The sequence below is a fragment of the Nicrophorus vespilloides genome, unplaced genomic scaffold, assembly GCF_001412225.1.
Source record: "Nicrophorus vespilloides isolate i.1.1-1 unplaced genomic scaffold, Nicve_v1.0, whole genome shotgun sequence".
Lineage (NCBI taxonomy): Eukaryota > Metazoa > Arthropoda > Insecta > Coleoptera > Silphidae > Nicrophorus > Nicrophorus vespilloides.
In genome coordinates this window covers 48,948-68,952 of record NW_017097821.1, presented here as the reverse complement: position 1 = coordinate 68,952, position 20,005 = coordinate 48,948, and the positions used below count along the sequence as shown (strand labels likewise).

The 20,005-nt window shown below is 30.5% G+C and overlaps 1 protein-coding gene across 5 annotated transcripts in view; it reads right to left on the bottom strand.

Moving 5' to 3' along the window:
• LOC108561076 (D-2-hydroxyglutarate dehydrogenase, mitochondrial-like) overlaps window positions 1–20,005 on the bottom strand; it is a 66,197-nt gene that overhangs the window by 535 nt on the left and 45,657 nt on the right. For 2 of the 5 annotated variants that reach the window (XM_017918858.1, XM_017918859.1), the window contains exons 2-8: window positions 19,266–19,336; window positions 1,315–1,412; window positions 1,095–1,242; window positions 840–1,037; window positions 591–784; window positions 365–533; window positions 25–311 (exon numbers count right to left, since the gene is read on the bottom strand). In XM_017918858.1, the coding sequence (XP_017774347.1) occupies window positions 25–311; window positions 365–533; window positions 591–784; window positions 840–1,037; window positions 1,095–1,242; window positions 1,315–1,398 (1,080 nt within the window). In that variant the 5' untranslated portion in view covers window positions 1,399–1,412; window positions 19,266–19,336. Of the gene's footprint in view, window positions 1–24; window positions 312–364; window positions 534–590; window positions 785–839; window positions 1,038–1,094; window positions 1,243–1,314; window positions 1,413–1,713; window positions 1,807–18,474; window positions 18,812–19,265; window positions 19,337–20,005 lie in introns of those variants that run through there. The other 3 variants (XM_017918862.1, XM_017918860.1, XM_017918861.1) reach the window with 3 other exon arrangements.

Genomic DNA, 20,005 nt, shown 5'->3' with positions numbered 1-20,005 from the left:
GTTAGTTTTAATGTCTTATTTTACCTTCATTTTGGAGGGTTGATTGGTTGCTGTTCCATCAAGCACCACGCCATCTCCCATTGCACTCTCCAAAAACCTATTTAATTTTTCTTCGTCGTGCTCGTTGCAACTGCCGTGAGTTTCAATTAAGATGTAGAAAGGAAATTGGGGTATTGGAGATTGCATTTTATAATGGCCGGTGACCACATCCAATGATAAAGCGTCAATCAATTCGAACGATGATAGAATTTCTCCTAATTCATTCTTGCATCTTCGGAAAGTAGTCAACACGCTATCAAATGATTCGACGCCTGGAAAGAGTAGAAATCAGCGGAGCTTCAAATGCGAGCGAGTTGTAAATTACCTAGAAATGCCATGTTTATGGCTTTTGGCTTCGTTGGACATTGGATGGCCACTTTTGTGACAACCCCCAAAGAGCCTTCGCTGCCAATAAAAAGGTGCTTTAAATGGTAGCCGGTATTATCCTTTTTCAGGGTACTCAAGCAATCAAGAATCTCGCCATTTGCTTTCACCTAAACAGATTTCGTTAATAACTGGAACAATTATTAATGTATTTTTCGACCCCGTACAGCTTCAACTCCAAGGACGCTTCCATGTAAATTACCATAACGCAACAACCTCAGACCTCCTGCGTTCGTTGAAACGTTGCCGCCAATGTGACAGGAACCTTTCGCTCCTAAATCCAAAGGAACCATGAGACCCTTTTCTCCAATTTGTTGATCAATATTCTCAAGGATGCAACCAGCCTGACAAACGATAACACCTTGAAAAAGTGATGTTCGTTATATTCAGAATTATAATTTATTTTAATTTGTTACCTGAGATTTCATCTATACTCTCTATTTGGTTCATCAATGCCGTAGATATGACGATCTCATCGAACACTGGTACAGAACCACCTACTAATCCCGTATTACCACCCTGGGGACAAACCGCCAATTTATTCTCGTTACAGAACTCGAGAATCTTTGACACTTCTTCAGTGGTGCGCGGCTTCAGAATGCACCTGCTTTGACCTTCAATTAAAACCATTTTAATAACAATACTAATAAAACACATCAGTCCATTCTCACCTCTGACATTTTTAATCCAATCAATGTTATAAGATTCGCACTCCGATGGATCGTTGATAACTCTGTTCTGTCCAAGAAGATTCATGAAGAAAGCCATATGACCGTCCGTCAATAAAGAATATTCACCCCTCTTAACATTGTATCGATCCTTTTACACACAGTAAACAATTACGTCCATTTCAACCAAATTAATTAATCGACATAAATAACTTCCCGTTACCTTTGTTAATTCCGGTATGGCTTTTGACGAGGAGAAACGCCTGGCGCATCTGATATGCCCATTGGTCAATAGTTTTCGTAACATAGTTTAGTTGATCTGAAATAGAGATATGCTAATGAAGAGGAGCAATGCAGAACGCTATTGGTTTTTGGAACTAATAAACCACGACCTATATGTTCAGACAATTGGGTCAGGAGGGTGTGCGAGTTAAATATCGAGGGGGATATTCCCCCTTTTCTGAAGCTCTCTAGGGGAAATATACGAGCGAGGGCGCAAAGCACAATCCATTTTATAAGAAAATCAATTGCTCGCATTTTATCTCTCGGTTAATTGTGTGTTTTCATTTTATTTTCTTAATTGATGGCATTTGAACGTTCATTATTATGTCAAATGAATTACCAGTTTCGGGGAAATTCCGTATAGCACAACTTAAATAAAAAGATAACGCAGCGAACCGGATTGCCGACTTTGAAATACTGACTATTCGAATGAGTCGTGTTTGCTCATTACGTAAACCCTCGACATTAATCTCGTCTCTCTCGTATTAGATAAGCAAGAATTTATATTTTTGTTTTTATTTAATAAACAAATATAAACTGTGCGTCTGTTTGTATGCTTATTAAACAAAGTTTTCGTAATCACCCAATCACCATGTTTATGAATTCAGTAGTATCGAACAATTATACACAATTACATTATATTGAAGCAAAGTGTGCAACTATAAATTTAATTATATACGTTTGATTATATAAAATAATTGTTTAGTAAAATTATTAATTTATTGTTTTGTTGAATATTACAATTTGAAAAAATGTGATTAATCATGATTTAAATTGCATTTTTTGTCATGATACTTATGTTTTCAATGACTAGATATGTTTGTAGATATGATATAAAATCTGACCTCTTTTGTTTCCTTCCAATTTCACTAAATAAATTGTATAACGTGTCAAATCCACTAAATCCTTAAAAAATAAATTGGTAATTTTTTTTGACTAAAGTTCTCTTTAATATATTCTAGTGTAATATTATAATTCTTCTAATCATTATGAAACAAATAATAAAAATATCTTTCACATATACACATTGTTATTAAAAAATAAATTAAAAGCAAAATTAAGGCCAATATAGTAAATAAAAAAGATTTAAACATATTTAATATTGAAGTACAAAAGGAACATTACTATAATAACCAGCGCCAAAGCGAGGGGTGGTGGAATGGACCATGGCCCCAGGCGCATCATTCGTAGAGGCGCCAATGGCGCAAGTAATAGGTAATAGTATTGTATTTTTGGGGGATAAAAGGGCGTAAATTAAATATTTCGCCACTTTAAATATTGGCCCCAAACCTTGCTGTGTGCCCCTGATTATAACTATTACGAAATGTCTGATTTTGTTATATTTGTCTGGTATTTATAGTTTTATCAATGCCTTTTTTGGATTAATTAACTGTATTTTCTAATTTCCAATATATATGCATATATGCATTAGTACCTAATTTAATTTATTTACTGAATTATTTTATTGTCAATTATCAATATTTATGATAAAATCTACCTCTTTTATGACTATTATGACCATATTTTTTAATAACGATATAATTATTACCATTAGTAACTAATGTATAATATTTATTAAAAAACTACCAAGTTATGTGTTGTGTCAGAATGAGAATAATAATAAATAAAATATTGATATAATGGCAGGTAGGCAATAACTCTCTGCAACAATTATTTTATTCATCTAAGTTTATATAAACACGTATTATTTTTTATTTGTGTAGGTTAAGAGCCCAAATAATTCAATTTAAAGATAACTTAACGAAAACATTTAATAATTTAATAAAATAGTAGTTATGATTCAGATTCTTTAAAAAATAATATTAATATCATGGTAGCAGTTACTTAATATTATACTGAATAAAATCGCATATATCGCGTTGACGCATTATGCATCTTATATACATTAATCCCTTTTTTGTTTTTTATACAATGTTTTTTAACGTTGAAAAAGCTCACATATTTTTTTTATATGTATTTTAATATAATTTGAAATTATATAATAAATATGGTGCATTTTAATACAACAACTATTTCCTATGTTGAGGTATATAGTCCAGTTTCATTTTATGAACCTCTTTAAAAACCATCTCGAATTTATAAAATAAATTTTAATCGACGTCCAGATTTGTCACTATATATTTGTTAGATGTCCTGGTGTCCCCGAAATGTATTTTTGTATGTAAAGTAATGAAAGAGAAGTGAAATCTAATGAACAATAAAAAATCGGGATCGTATCACCCTATCCATATTTAAATATAATAAACCAATCACAATTTGTATTATACAGTAAAAAATCGATAAATTCAACTTCTATAAACGCAATATTTCCTATTAGCAGCTATTATTTGTCTGTAATTGCAACCTATAGAAACATTTTGATAAATTGGGGATAAAAACAAAAATATATGAATGGAGACATTTTAATATTGAGAAATATAAAAGAAAAAGTAGTTGCAATTATCGAATTTTCACTGTAATAATAAATGATATATGACTTTCTGATAAAACACTTTTATTGTAAAAATATTCAATTTTAAAGTAGGCTATGTAAAATAAATATGTTTTATCAAATAACATACGAGATATTTCAATGTGTATTATGTAAATTTGGGTAATTTTAATTGTCTTCAATTAAAATTTCACGTGAATAAGTAATATTAATAAAAAAAATAATTATTTGAATTATATAAATTAGTATGATTGCATTAATTCATATGAATAAATTGATAAATATTAGATGAAGAATACGTGTCTTATTATGAAAGAATTTCAACTTAAAATAGGCTTGAAGTATTGTAGAATGTCAATATTCAATTTGATTATTTTGAATTTGGTTAATAACAATCAAATTAGAGTAATACCTGTACTTATTTGGGTTACTCTTCGAATTAAAAAAGAGATCAATGCGTGCTGTGCAAAGTTGAATAATTATTGTAGAAAATCTTGTTTGTGTAAATTAGTTATTTAAATTGTGTTAGTTTAATTTCATTTATGCCTATGTATAGAGTTGAATATGTTCATGAGATCATGATGATGAATAGTGGATGAGCGACGCATGTCAGTCTGGTTTGTATTATATATACATGCATGTCGTCTATATATAGATGTTCCCCTCCTTAGAGAAAGGATAGAATGTTGCGCGCTGGCGTCATTAAGGCCAATGACAGCGCCGCGGGGGGCAAGTGACGCGCGGGTCGCGGGCGGAAATGGCGCTATCCTCGGTGCGTCTGCGCCCCGACACCCCGACGCTATTGGCTCAATCCCGCAACGACGACGACACAAAGAAAATAAAAACGTTATCTCGTCGTTGCGTTGGTGGAAAATCCGGGCGCACGCGCATCTCCCATCCTTTACACACCAAAAAAATACACAGATACTTCATCCTCCAGCAACAATTTTCAACAAAATGATTGTCATGTCAATCCATTTGTATTGTATCCTATGGAAGATCTTAAGAAACACACTGACAACTTACATTAGCAATGGCGGCAAATTTAAAAATACGTCAAATCATTACCTTGTATAACGAATGATTAGAATGATTCATTATTATATAAATTATTATTATTATTAGGCAGAAAAACATAGCTTAATAGCCCTTTGTATGTGTACAATTAATTATGTTTATTAAATTTAAACTCCACTTTTACGTATGTCTTCAATGTTATATCCAATGCGTATTTTTGAAAATGTGTAAATGTGTAAGAAATAAAAATAGTAATAAACAGTATGTAATTAAATGTGTCAGTTTCATCATCATTTTAAACATAATATAAATATCTAAATAAATATATAAAATGTTATTTTACAATTATTTTATGTTTCTTCTTATATTTAAGTATTATATAAGTATTAATGAAATTGGGGTATATGGTACAGGAAATTAGGGAGGGGATTTTCTTTGACGCCAAGAAAAACTCGTATTAAGGAGGGGCAATGCGAGGGGTGATCGGCGATTGCAAGTGGTGAGAGAGGTAGGCGGGATCATGTAACTCGCCTGATGATGATTTATGCATAGAACCCTCCTACTAATCATTGTCTACTAGAGTTTCATTATTTTATTTCATTATCATATATGGAATTTACTCCTTCAATATTAATAGTTAATTAATATAAAAATTAATTGCTTAACTTTTCATTACAAATACAATAAATACTCTATAAAGCCGATATGGACTTACGGCATTCAGCTTTGGGGATCTGCCTGCAACACCAGTATTGATATATTACAGAGATTCCAGTCCAAAACGCTGAGGAAAATTACCAATGCTCCATGGTTCTTCACAAACGATGACATCCATAAGCAAGCTANCTAGAGAATCACTCAAACCAACCGCAAGACCGATTTAATTATTGATTATTAATGTGTGCAAGTGCATAAATAATTATCGTATATGTTAAGTGGGGTTGCTGGATCATCATCTTCGTTAATTATTATTATAGTGTCCTTTTTGAAATTTACTTTTGCCACATTCATAAGGCTTGATATCAATGTCAGATGATAGATTGCTTTAAAAATATTAAATTAAAAAAAATACAATATATAATAACAAAAAATATAGATAACCGTTTTATAATTTATAAAGATTGTTAATTAGTGTTGAGTCTTCGATTTCATGATTAATTTTTAAATATTTTTTTTTTGCTATATCTGTCAAATAAATATTCTAGCCAATAAATTATACTTATTCTTATATAAAAGTGTTGATAATAATATAAAGTAGTCAATAGCCAGTCAATTAAAGCAATTGACTTTTTTTTGGTTTATTATATTTGTATTATTGTATTTAGTTTTTATTTTGTAATGGAGTTTGTATTTTGTTCTGCTTCAATAAATATTATTATTTTAATATAAAGTATTTAATTTTCAAAAGAAAATAATATTAAAAAAAGGTATGTATCTGAATTTGATATAATTCCTTAAAAATCCATGTAAATATTTTAATAATCTAATTTGATTATAATTATTCTACATGTTTTGTGCATCAAAAACTTATGAAGTACTAAAATAATAACAAATTAATAATGGTTTCTTTATACACGATATGAACAACGCCTCTATAAATACTGAACATGCATATCTCATTCATTATTATTCCATGATAAAAATTTATTTTACTGGGAATGTTCTCATGCTTATATTTTATATTCCTTATTATATTTAATTTGCAATTTTTTAAAAGTCAATATCAATATTATATTACAATTGTGTTGTTCAATATTAAAAAAATTCAATTAGAATATTTTGAAAAAAAAAACAATTGTGTTTATAGAATAATAAGATTTGTCCAATTTTAATACTTTACACTAAATGTTTGAAAATAATAAACTTTTTGGATTACAATTTTTTTTTAAATATTCTATTAAATAACAATTATATGCATTTTTTCAAACTTTAATTACATTTTTCGACAATAATTACAATAATAATATTTATTGCAACAATAAAATTACTAAAACTCAATACAATAATACGATTATAAAAAATAAAATTAAAAGTAAACTGCTGCAAAAGGTTATTGACCATAGGTCTTTCTACCCTAATTACATTATTTTTTTAATAATTAATGTTTCAATATTGTTTTATACTGATACTAAAATGGAAGAACTTTATCAGTTGAGTTTATATTTTTTTGACAATATAATTAAAAATGGCGTCTTACTTAAAGGGGCTTTCAGGTACAAAAGTCATACCTTGCCTTTTAAAATATTCAATATGGTGGAAGACAGGTAGCAAACGCTTTGAAAAGAAAAAAAGTATGTCTACCTACAATGCAATCTTCTTGCATAAAATATATTCAGAAATAGTTAATAGTTATTAATTCAGTACATATTTTTATATTGAAATATATAGTATTATATTTTTTATAAAATTAAGTTCTTCGTGTACCATGTACGTGAAACATATATAAAGATCACCTTAGTGACTATTCACCACAATTTTAATATTATATACAATATGTTATTTCCAAGTCATTAGAAAATATTTTTTATTGATATATTTACTTAGCAAATTGGTTCGCTATTGTAATTATAAACTTGTTGAACAGTGGAAGTATCATTCTGTGGTTTTTTGTATATAAATATCTTGTATATATCTTTTTTAAAGATCTAAGAGTTTGAACCGCTTGTGAAGCCGTTGTCCTGAAGGTTAATTCCCAACACATTCGCATGCGAGACAACCTCTTCTGTCTTGATTCCAATGTCCTGTCTAGTCACCTATTGGAGATGTAACATTGATACCTCTGGTGATATACACCTGCGATTCTTCTAAGGTATTTAGATTATAATATTTGGAGCTCTATAGTCAATTGCAAATTTTCCTACAGAAACCAATGAAGCTTTTAAAATTTGATTTCTAATTGTTCACGCTTTGTCTGAACATGGTCCGAGCCAGCCAAGTATCTCACTTTGAAGATGTTGGCAGTAATTAGTAGATAATGTAGAACTAATCTAGTTTCTATGATCAATAGTCGCTTTTAGAGCGAATAAAAACGCCCTTCAAAGGGCGTTTAAAATAAAATTAAGGGACATTAGGCTGTTCTGAGTGATTAGGAGAAATCTGTACACTTTAGTATTTCTAACACAGAATTAGAATAAAAGATATATCAAATAATTTGTTTACTAGAATTGTTTATTAACACTAAAGTGGTATGATAATTAATTAATTAATTAATCTAAAAACGAATAAACCTACTTTTAACAATATTTTATACTTCTACTTTTTCAAATTATAATGTAATTATATTAATTTGGATTACTTCCTCGAATACACAATATTACGTATAATACGTACAAATAATAGTGTATGAAGCAAAATAAATAAATAATTTATAAATATATAATTAAATATACAAAGCACGATCGATCGTAGTAAGCCAGAGTTTCCTGACATGTGAAAACATAACCTAGAGCTTTTCATGTTATATAAATTGTTATTTATAGTAATTGTTACTAATTATAATTGAATATTTAAAATTTTCAGTTTTCAATAAATGGAATTATAAATATTAATATATTTTCTCAAAATGTCTTCTTTATTATCAAAAATTATAAAAAATAATATTTGAGCAACAAACAAAATTTTTATATTATTTGTAAACAAAATTATTTGTTTTAATACTGACAATAATGAATGAATTTAAGTTGATAGACGTGGCACATATACATAAAACAGTGTAATTCCTAACATACGTTGCATATCATAAATACAATACACAATTTGTTATTTTTCCAAATGATGATGCATTCAAATTACAGTATTTGATCACAGCTAGGTACGAATTGTTAAAGAGACTATTTCGATAGCCGTTTTCTGTTCAGCGCTGGGAGTGGGCTAAAACCTGATACATAATTCACCTCGGCGATTGTGCTGCCGCATTCGGAGTGGCAACGAACCCGAATCAATCTACGTGCATTCTAAAGTACCAAACAAAAACCCGTAAATAAAATGCGGTGTATTTATTGAGAGCTGCGATAAAAGTTGATAATCCGTTATCCGCTGTCAACGGATTAAAGTGGAGGGAACGAATGGATTTAGGACGTGTTTACTTTGTTTGCGATAAGATTAGAACGCAAAATGGCGGTGCAAAAAGAAGAAAAAAAAAAGGAGGAGGAGAAAACCTCAATAAATTCGACATTCTGATTTGATATGCAAAATAAATAAGTTTTTCATTGGAGCGTTCACAAAATTATTTTGAAACGTTTTTGCGAGCATTATAATATTGTCTACGTATACACTAACATATGCTTTGTTTAGTCACAGGCTTATGATTATTCACAATTTTAAAGAATCACGATTTCATTATGCATTTTATACGTTATTTAACAAGTAATTTATAACACGTCAAACTACTTTTGTATATTAGACATTTATAAATTGCAATTATTTATGTATATAATAAAACATAAGGAATTAACACAGACATAATAGAAATCTATTTATATACCAAAAATACAAGATCATACGTAATCATTAGAATTAGGTTTACTTTTATGTATCTTATTTGTAAGATAATTATAGTGGACAGGTATGATAAATTAGTACATACATCATAATTAATTATTTTACTTGCACTTGTTTAGTGTTTAGTAAGCTCGTTTCCATTCAATGATTTTCAATTGAAAAATTAAGCTTAAATCAAGTTAAATATTATAATGATTAGCCCTTTGGCCAGCCTATTAGTATATATATTTTTATTGTATGTTAAAATTTATTTATGTATAAATTGTACTTTTGTTTTCTCTTCTTCTTTTGTATCGATGGCCAATAAATTATTATTATTACTTATTATAATAACTGGAAAAGTATTTGAATATAAGACAAAAGTTTTAGTTATAAATAGTTAATTAATTAAATTAATTATTAAATAGCGTTGATTGTAAAAAACAATAATTATATGTTTATTATTAAATAAATAATAAAAAAAACAACTAACGAAAAAAAAAACATTTCATCTTTGAAATCATTTTAAACAAAAGTTTGGTAATGATCCATGTTTCCATAGAGATGTTATTGAAATGTTTGTTAACGTATGTCATCATGTGTACTTCATACATTAGCTAATAAAGAGCGCGTTTCATCTAAAGATAGTGGACATTTATCTTGGATCTGGTGATCGAAATTATTTTGGGAGGTTGGTGGATGGGCATCTTTAGGTGGTGCGCGCTCATTTCCGGTCGTGCATGTAATTTGCGGCGTCCGTCCAATCAACCATTGGTCTTCGGAATGCGCGAGTTGTGCGGTGCGCGCAAGCGTTTGAGGTCGTTTCGCTGGTGGGGAAGGGGGGTTGGTTATCGGCTGGATGTGTGATGCGCGAGAGGAACGGCGGGGTGGCGAGGGGTGCCCCACTAATTACAAAACATTGGAGGAACGTAGCCTTTTTTGTGGAGCAGCCTGCTTATACAGCGATGCGACGTTCAAGGACGCGTCCCCCACCATCGTCGATTGCCACTGCAGCCTTGGGCGACGCCCACACGGCGCATTCTTACTGGGCCCCGGCTGCTTCCAATGGTGGAAGAGGCCCGGATTTTGGGGGGAGCGATGACGCGTCGGGCCCTTTTCAGTGCTGTGTAGCAGTGTAGGCCACCTGGCGTCTGTGAAAGTGATCGCGTCGGTAGAGCTGGGCGAGTTTCGAGTTTTGAGTTTCTGGTGTACGAGCAGAGAAGCAGAGAAGGCAGGCAATACCCAAACCAAGGCAACGAACGACGAGAGAACGTCGGTCGGTCCCGGGGGGTTTGCGCATTGTACACACGGCCAGATGGACCGGTGGAGCGACGTGTGGTGGTAAGTCGCCATTCGAAATGCGGACGAGATGCGAAAAGGGGGCCTGACGCTCGGGGACGGCGGGTCGGGTCCCATTGTTGGAACCCCAAGTGGCAGAACCGGTTTCGCGGTGCTCCTGCTTCGATGTCCTTAGAATGTGCCGCCGCCTGAAGCGCAGCACAGCGCAACACATTCGAACCCTCAGACATTTATTCCCATCTCTTCCACCATCCAGACTCGAATCAATTCAATTCTCATTCAAGATTCAAGCACCGCGTGTGTCTTTTACCGCGTTTTCGACCATTTTGTTTGTCCATTACCACTTCACCATTCTCCCCTTCATTAAGATCCAACCACCGTTCGTCATTTTATTGTCTTTTCTCTTGCCTCAATTACATCCATCGCTTCGCGTCTCGTCATATTCATTCTATAATAGTATTGACGCGCTTCTTCGCCTTCGAAATGCGATCCGTCGGAACGCCGAGCCGCCGCTGCGCTTTCCTCCGTCCGTTCCAGTTCCATAACCGCGCAGCTATTTTTAATTTCGTTCGACTTTCTTTTGTTTCACGATGACGTAACGGCACTAATTATAAGTGCATTGAACTTTTTCAAGCATACTAACGCACTGTGCTCTTTCCCTAGATTTCCCTTGATTTCAATTATATATAATAACGTTTATTGCAATAGACAAACAAAATAAAAATAAAATTCTAATTTATAATTCCTTTGCAAAGGGTTAATAACTAAAAGTCCTTCCATGATTTAAATTATTTTCAATCTTTTACACATTATCTTTTAAAAATAAACATTCGGTGCAACGCATTATATTCAATTTTTATTATTTTATATAAATAATTGCAAATACAAAAATTAGACAAAAATAAAATATTTTTTTATATATAATTCTAATGTGATGTGAATATCTTTTTCGATTGAACCTTAAGATTAATTTCTATTTTCTCAATATTACTTTAAATTTTAGTTATTGCATAATTTCGAATATCTAAACTAAATTTTTTTATTTAATTTTTCGACATCTCGACATTTCGACTTTTTAATATGTCTAATATATATTTTAACAATATTTCTTTTTTAGGAACGCATTATTTTATATTGTTAATTACATTTTTTTTCTTTCATTTTAATTAAAAATTTTAGTAATTCTCTTTAATTTTTAATTTTATTAAACTTTTGGATCATAGCAACGATTTTTGGTACATTAATAATATTCATTTTCTTTTTTATTTTTTTAATTATTTTATTTCGATTAATAAACATTGTTGAAATTTTTTTAATTAAAATAATAATACTTTATTGGCCAAACATGAATACATAAGAAAAAAAAGTACAGCCCAACATAAAATAAAAAATATATATATTGATAAGCTGGCCAAAGGGCTTTTTTCATTATTATTATGTATAATTTTAAATAGCAACGATTTGTGGATATTTCCGAATTTCCTTAGTTTATATATTTTAAAAGTATTTAAACATCCCCATAAACATTATTTTTATAATAGAACTTTTGGAACATATATCAAGTTTATAAATATAACATAAACTTTACTTTATAATTTGCAGTTGATAGCCTTTTTATACTTTAATTAATACTATTGTTTAACTATTTTAAAGTCAACAAGTTGTTTTAAAATTATATCCCTAAACTCCAATTTCTTTTTGTCATAATAAGTATACAAATATTTTTTTCTACCTTCGCCAATATCACTTTGACTATAGTCAATGTCAATGTATAAACGAACATTTTGCAACAAAATAATATAACATCAATATTTTATTCTTATCCTTGTACCTGAAGAACTAAAGACTTTATTTTAGTTTTTGATATTATTATGCATTTTTTTTTTCAGAATAGTATAGTATATTACGTAATTGTGTAAGATTGGTTAAACTTCTTATTTGAAGTTATAGTCAAAACTTAGTTAGATAATTAATTTTGAAACATAAAATCTCTAGTTGTTTCAAATATACAATATCAATAATTTAGTCAATCAAATTCATTTCATCTGACGTTATAATACTAGTATTAAATAAATCTTTATTCAATTTAATTAATTTATTTTTCTAGAACAGATATCGAAAAGATACTTTCAGATTTAATTAAATGTGCATTATTGTAAGAAGAATAATAGACAGATACACCATTAGAATGAAACTAGATCACACAAATACAATTTCATTAAGCATCGAACGAGTCGAATCAGAATATTCATTGACCAATTTATATGATTCCGATCACTAATCAATTGTACAGTAATTAATGTACAATAGTTAATCGGTGATTAATTCAAATTCTCCATTGATTTAAATTCATTCATGTCTAAATAGAATTTAAATTGCAAGAAATATAATAAGTTGATACATTACCTCAATGTATTAAAGCTAGCTCGAATTTAATTCTTTTTATATATATAATCATTCTAAGAAATGTGCATACAATTAATAAAAGCATTCAGAAGTCTTGTGGGCACCCTTCTTATCGATTTCTTAAAATCTTTATACCGCAATGATTTACGACGTCGTAATGAGACAATAAAATTTTATTTTTATTGTTACGTTTTCGCCTGTTGCATGTGCGCGCTTACGAAAGTCTTAAGTATTAAGTTTTTTTTCGTTGTATCCGCTGCATGCACCTAAAGAAAATAATAAAAACAACACGAACAATCAGCATTTTCTCAACCCACGGGTCAACATACTTATGGTGATGTCGGAATCATTTGGATTCGAGCATCCAGCGTTTTTTGTTTTCTTCTTAAAGCCATGACCCCTCTGAAGAACATGGAAATACCGGTCCTCTGGTCATCGTTAGAGACCATAAATTTCATGTTTGCAGACTTTGCTCGAAATATTTCTTGTAACTTTAATCAACAATTTAAATTCATTGATTTAATTTTATTAGTAAGGGTAGAATTTTATTTATGAATGAAATAAATTATAAGAAGTATTAATTTATTTCTTATGTTTATAGTTATAATATTAGTAATAATGAGGAAAAATAAAGATTATTATCTGAAAATAGATGTTTATTGTTTTACACAGTACGCATTTAGAAGAGTACAAATAATTGTACAATTTAGTTTCAAAATATCAATTCTATTTTTAAAAAAATGTATAAATAAGTAGAACACCCTTGGTCGTTAGTACTTTGGTTATAAGTGTGGCCAATAAATGTGTTAAATAATAATAATTTAGTGTAGTTATTGAATCCATTTTGTATGAAGAAATCTAATCACTTTGATGGACTATTCGTAACCATATTTTATTTAACTTTTTTCAAATATATTTTTTTGTTGTTTGGCGAATGCTCGGCACACTCTTGCTCACATGCACACGTCTTCTTGCTGGTCGAGCATTCTATATGACTTCCATATATTCCGGTTTCTAAGAACGGGGCAGTGAAAAATGCAAGGTCAGAGAAACATAAACATACGGTCGCATACACACAGCCACACGCATGGAACGATGTAGAATGAGATGGATGCGATGGTTTGATCCTAGTCCCACATGGAAAGAGAGAAAAACCGTTTGTCTTGAGCGGATGGTTCGGGTTGAGTGAGCCGAGGAGAGGCTCTACCACCGCCCTCAGAAACTGGGCCCAGCCAGAGGAAGAGCCCAAGAGCAGGTAGAAAAACGTCCACAATAACCACGACCAAAACAACAGAAGACGGATGAAACGGCATTCCGTTACATCACAGAAAGTTTTAAACGGCACAACAGGAAATTGGCCTCGATGTAATGGCAGATTAGTGTGCCGTTCTCTCTTTCTCCCTCTTCCCCCCTTGACCGACCCAACCCCATCGTCTGTCTCGCTTTTTTTTTTCTATTCACTTTTTCGCTCCTATTCATTTCTTTTTCATGCTCGAAACGCAGCTTGCATAAGGATGATGACAGAAAAAGAATACCACTCGTGAAGGCTGCTTCTTCGCAAACCATCATCTACCGAGCAACAGTGATTATGGGATTCCATGAAATGTGATTTTACGGCCAGTTTACAAATTATATAAATCTATGCGAGTTACGAAACACGAGGTGATTGCAGTGATGTTGTTAATAAGCGAATCTTGTTTTGTGTCCAACAATATTATTTTTTTTATACAATAACATTTAAACAAAATTTTTGTTAAATCATAATTGGAAACAATTAAATTTAAAACCAGATATTTCAAAGAATGAATTTCTAAAATCAGATTAAAAATTACACAATTGTAAGTATTCGAGTTTAATATTTTATAAGGAATTGCATATTATTAGTATATTTACATAATCATTTCTTTAAAATTATAAATGTAAATTATATTCCTATATTAAATATTAGCATGGGTTAGTTATATAATTATAAGTTTTAATTTGCTTACAATTGAATTATCTGTATTTCTTAGATTTATCTTAGATTCATCGAAAAATATTTTTTGAGAAAGTATATTTACAAGCAAAATATATATTTTATTTTGCGAAAAGTATTAATTATTATTTTATGAAAACTGATATAAATCAATAAAATTTTAATTTTCATATCATTTCTTAAAAGATCTTATATTTAATTTAAATAATAATAAACAACATTTATTATTGTACATATACATACAAAGCGTTATTGATAGCAGTCGATTTAATATTTTTAGTATAAAAATCTAATATAACTCAATCTAATTTCAATTTGCTTATCTGTCTGTATTTTTCAATAAATAAAGATATCAATATATTAAATATTTTTAAAAATTCAATCAAATTTAATTGTATTGCGAATTTCGGAAATGGAAAAGAAATCTAATAAAAGTATGAAATTTAATTTAAATTCGTAAAAGCGAATACGATTGTTTATGTAGAAATTCACATTTACTTTTGTCTATATAATTTATATATAAGAATCACAGGACTTTAACAATAAATCCAAATATAAAACTGCAAATTTAATTTTATGGAGAATTATCGGAAAATTTGCGAAAACTCAATTCAAATCAGAAAAATCAACAAAATTAAATAGTTTAATATTTCACTAATTCTAAATTGATAGAAAATTTATTTTAATTGGTATATAGAAAAATTGAGGTGTCAGCGGCTTGAAAATGATCGGGAAGTAGAGAATAGCTTGAGAACAAAGTTTGATCGATAAGTCTTTTAGGGGTTATAAAACTCGCTGCTGTTCGACGAGTTTTATTATTATTATTGAATCAGTAACATTGTCATTAATGATTAGTTGTAAATTTTAGTTACATTCACAATTGTATTCGTGTTTTTTTTAATGTGTAAATATTATTATTAACTTAAGTTATATAAGAACAAACAAGATATTGTCAGTCAAATTAAAAAGATTTGGAAGTTAAGAATGAAATTTCGTAATAAATATAGATAATCACAGATTTAAAGATTGTAAACGATAAAGAATATTGGTTTTGTTGATATTGTCGATAAGCAATTGAATCTTTACATTTAGTGTTTGCGTAATTGAAACAAGGGCAATTATAAGATTATTGCTCCTGAAAGTGGAGGGATTATGCAAAACACGCAGAGCACATCGAAATTAATTTCAATTGTTCCAATCGTGTGCTCGCAATTATTGACACATGTATCCAACATAACATTACATTTTATTGAAGCAGCCGTTCGTTTTCAACAGCACGGAATGTTAATTACTCTTAAAACAAAACAAACAAACAAAAAAAGGAAATATGTACACATACTTGCAAATTACATTAATTGCGCAACGATTTTAAGTTGAACTGCAAATATGCATAGGGCTTACATAAATAATAATCGTTTTACTTGCTTCATTAAGAAGTAATTAAGGAACTATCCTCATTTATTCATAATTGCAAGTAAAATACAACTAGAATGAACAATTATAAATAATATTTTTAAATAAAATATATTGTGAAAAAAATAGACTTCTCGTAAAAGTACGTTTTTTTTTTCATTCGGTCTATGGATTTATTATTTGCTCATACATTTTTGATGTTCTTAAAAGCATTTAATACCCAGTAAGCTCTTCTGGAGATGGAGATAAGAAATCTGCTTAGTTACGGCGCTGCTCGAATTTCTTATTAATAAGTAAATATTTCACGTTATCCCCGTCATTTTATTATCTTCCCTTGCCATAGGTCTCTCCTTCTTCGCCTCCGCTTCCATCCCAAATTGATAGCAAAGTATTAATTATAGATCGTCCCCAAACCTTATTAAATTACCCAAAGCTCAAGCATAATTTAATAGTCTCAGATAGTGCGCATTCTTCGTTAATTACAATGTTATCTCTTTCTTGCTGCTTCATTACTAGAAACATTTGCTTATTTATACAACAATAATTATAATCGATAAAGCTATAAATACGATAAACCTGTTTATTAAAATATAAATGAAGTAATTGTACGAGACATAAGATATAAAATAATTAATGTTGTCTACAATTATTTACGTATTGTCTATAGATTATGTATTAAAATATGAAAAATATATTTATATTTACGAATTACTGAATACTCTATTTGTTATAACAGAATACAAATTATTTCGATTCATTCAAAAAATAATATTTTGTAATTTATGTATAGATATATAAAGTATTTAGAAGTTACAGGAATATGAATATTCAAGTAAATTTATAATTATTTGTTCGATACTACTTATTACTTTACTAATTAGTGTTTGTAAGATGCATTCATATTAGCAATAACATCTTGCAAGTTGTATGTACAAATTACTTAGTGAAATATATAATTTGAATATTAACAACAAATCATTCATGATATGTTTCTATTGGAACGTTTTTATTCCTTTCCACGTAATTTCACGTTGCATCGCGTGCGGACTGGACACTGCAAGCGTTTGACAAGTCATGGAAAGGTCGATGCACCGACCGACCGACCACACGTCCTTTTCGCAGCTGAAATCGCTGAAATTTTAGGCGACCCGACGCTCCTGAGACGACGCCATTTAATTCAAGGTCACGATCGCGATTCCTCTTCTTGACCCACATTCTAACAACCCTCACCTCAGACCCACATATGCAAATTATTCTTTCTGCTTTTACATGGAAACGACAGAAATAGTAAAAAAAATGTAGTTAATTGGATTTTTTGGATGTAATGGTTATTAGTGATAAAAAGTAAATATGAATAATTATCTTATTTTCTTTGGAACAGGTTATAAAAAGAATATTATAAACTATACGATTTCCTAGAAAGAAAAACGTTTCCTGCCGAGGAAGTACTTACCTTTACGCTTCCTTTTATTTTGTTGGCAGTGAATAATATAAATATACTTTGCTCATATCTACACAATATCAAAATATGATTTTTTTTGCCATAAACAACTACAATAATTTATTGTTGTTCTGCATTGAGTTTACTACACAATTAGATTTTTATAATTTATATAACAATTTGTTTTTTTTAATAATAACTATTATTATAATATTTATATGTTTTTGTGCTATTTATTTTTTGCGGTTTTAAAGTCCTCGATTAGTCCGGTTTCAAAGACTGTAGAACCAATTACCCGCGCTATTCGAGGCACCAAAGTACCGACAGATTTTCTGAAAGTTATTTTAATCGTAGTATTTATATTTCTGTTTCTTTACTCATTCATCGTTTATTTCAGTTGTAAAAATATTGATTTTCTTGATTACATAAATATAGATAGGTTTATTAATTGAAACTTAAATATCAATGAAATTTTTAATTATTTACAAATATCAATATTGGGTTATTGTTGAAAATAAATATTAGATTTGTTGTTATTGTTGCGTGCATTAAATTAAAGAAAATATTTTGCGTTTTGCTACTGGACATGAAGATAATAAACGAATGTTTTAAACATTACCCACTGTTTTTCTTTTTTTCGTATCGTCTCTGTCTGTGTATGAACGCAATAAAATCGTGTGCTTGTTTATTCAGTAGCATCCGCAAAGACGTTGTTGTTGTAGCTATCCAATGTGTTGTTTGTGCTGAAATAAGCATTGGAACAAAATCGTGTTGCATGGTTCGGCCGTTTTCCATTGTACCAAGCCGCCTCGCATAACGTCGTTAGTCATCTCTTCGATATGTGCGTAACTCGGAAACTGGAGGCAAACACGTAGATGTACATGGATGGAACAGAACACACAGTTGGTTGGTAATGCAGCACGCGCCTTCTCGCACCCACCACTAATGCTCCTCGGTTTAGCAGCGTCGCGACGCGATCAATACAGCCAACCCCCCAACCCCTTGTTAGGACGCCGAGCGGGGGGGTCGAAAACGGAAACGCAACGCGCCGATCCTTCTACCGAAATATTTCCCCAGATCCACTTTCCAAATATAAACCAAAATAACAACCTTCCTGCAAACAATGCTTCCAGCGCGATGTTCTCCCATACATTTCTATTATCACATACAAAACTTCAGCTTTCATCATTTTTGTTGTTTGACAACTAAATGTCAAAACTCTAGTAAAGTTTTAGTTATGATGATTAGATAGATTTTTCTTTATATATTCTTATGTTTCAACAAAATTTGTTATACATTTCAAATTCATTTTAACTAAATTATAATATTTGCAAATACACAAGTAATTAAAAATAATAATGCAATCTTATTCTTTCTTTAATTTTTTATGTGTTTCTTATCGATTTTACCTTTTTTCTTGGACCTCAAATGATGAATGTAGTATCTCGAAGTTAGGCAGTCGGATTTTGCGCTCAATACTTCTGAAATATTAATACGAGAGTTAGTGTTCAGAAATATATCATTCTTTGGATTAAAGTCGTAAAGATACAAATGATATTTATGGAAGTTTTTTTTTTGTTAGGAATCCATCGTTTTCAGTTATTGCTTTATTTCCCGCTGTTTCGAAATCTGTTGGACTATGAAATCGAAACGAAAAGCTGTTACAACCACATGCAATATGTGCGAGCGTTTTTCCAGAGACATTTAATTCAGCGAACAAATTTGGCTGTGATCGAGCAATTTCGCACACAGCAATTACAACGCAATTTCCCGTTTTCAATTTGACAATCGTTTAAACAACTAAACTGAAAATGAATGCATCGCTACAGTTTGGCTACAGTCAATTTTCGAGATTGTAGATTGTGTTCTGCGTCTACAGTACGAATGGAGGATATATCCATGTGATGAGGTTACATTGCAGCTTCGAACTTCCTTGAAGTGCTTGATAAATAGTAGTTCTCCTAAGTTAATCGTCTCGGCCTTCTCGAGTTCTTCTGCACATATATATTTTTTTCTCTCTCTCGCAATTTTGTCCTCGAAAGTTAACTGTCTGAGAGATAAAGCCCGAGATGCTCGAAAAGATTCCGAGTGGCTTCATATGAAACGTTTCATATCATCATCAACAAAGGAGATATTAAATTTCATCCCTG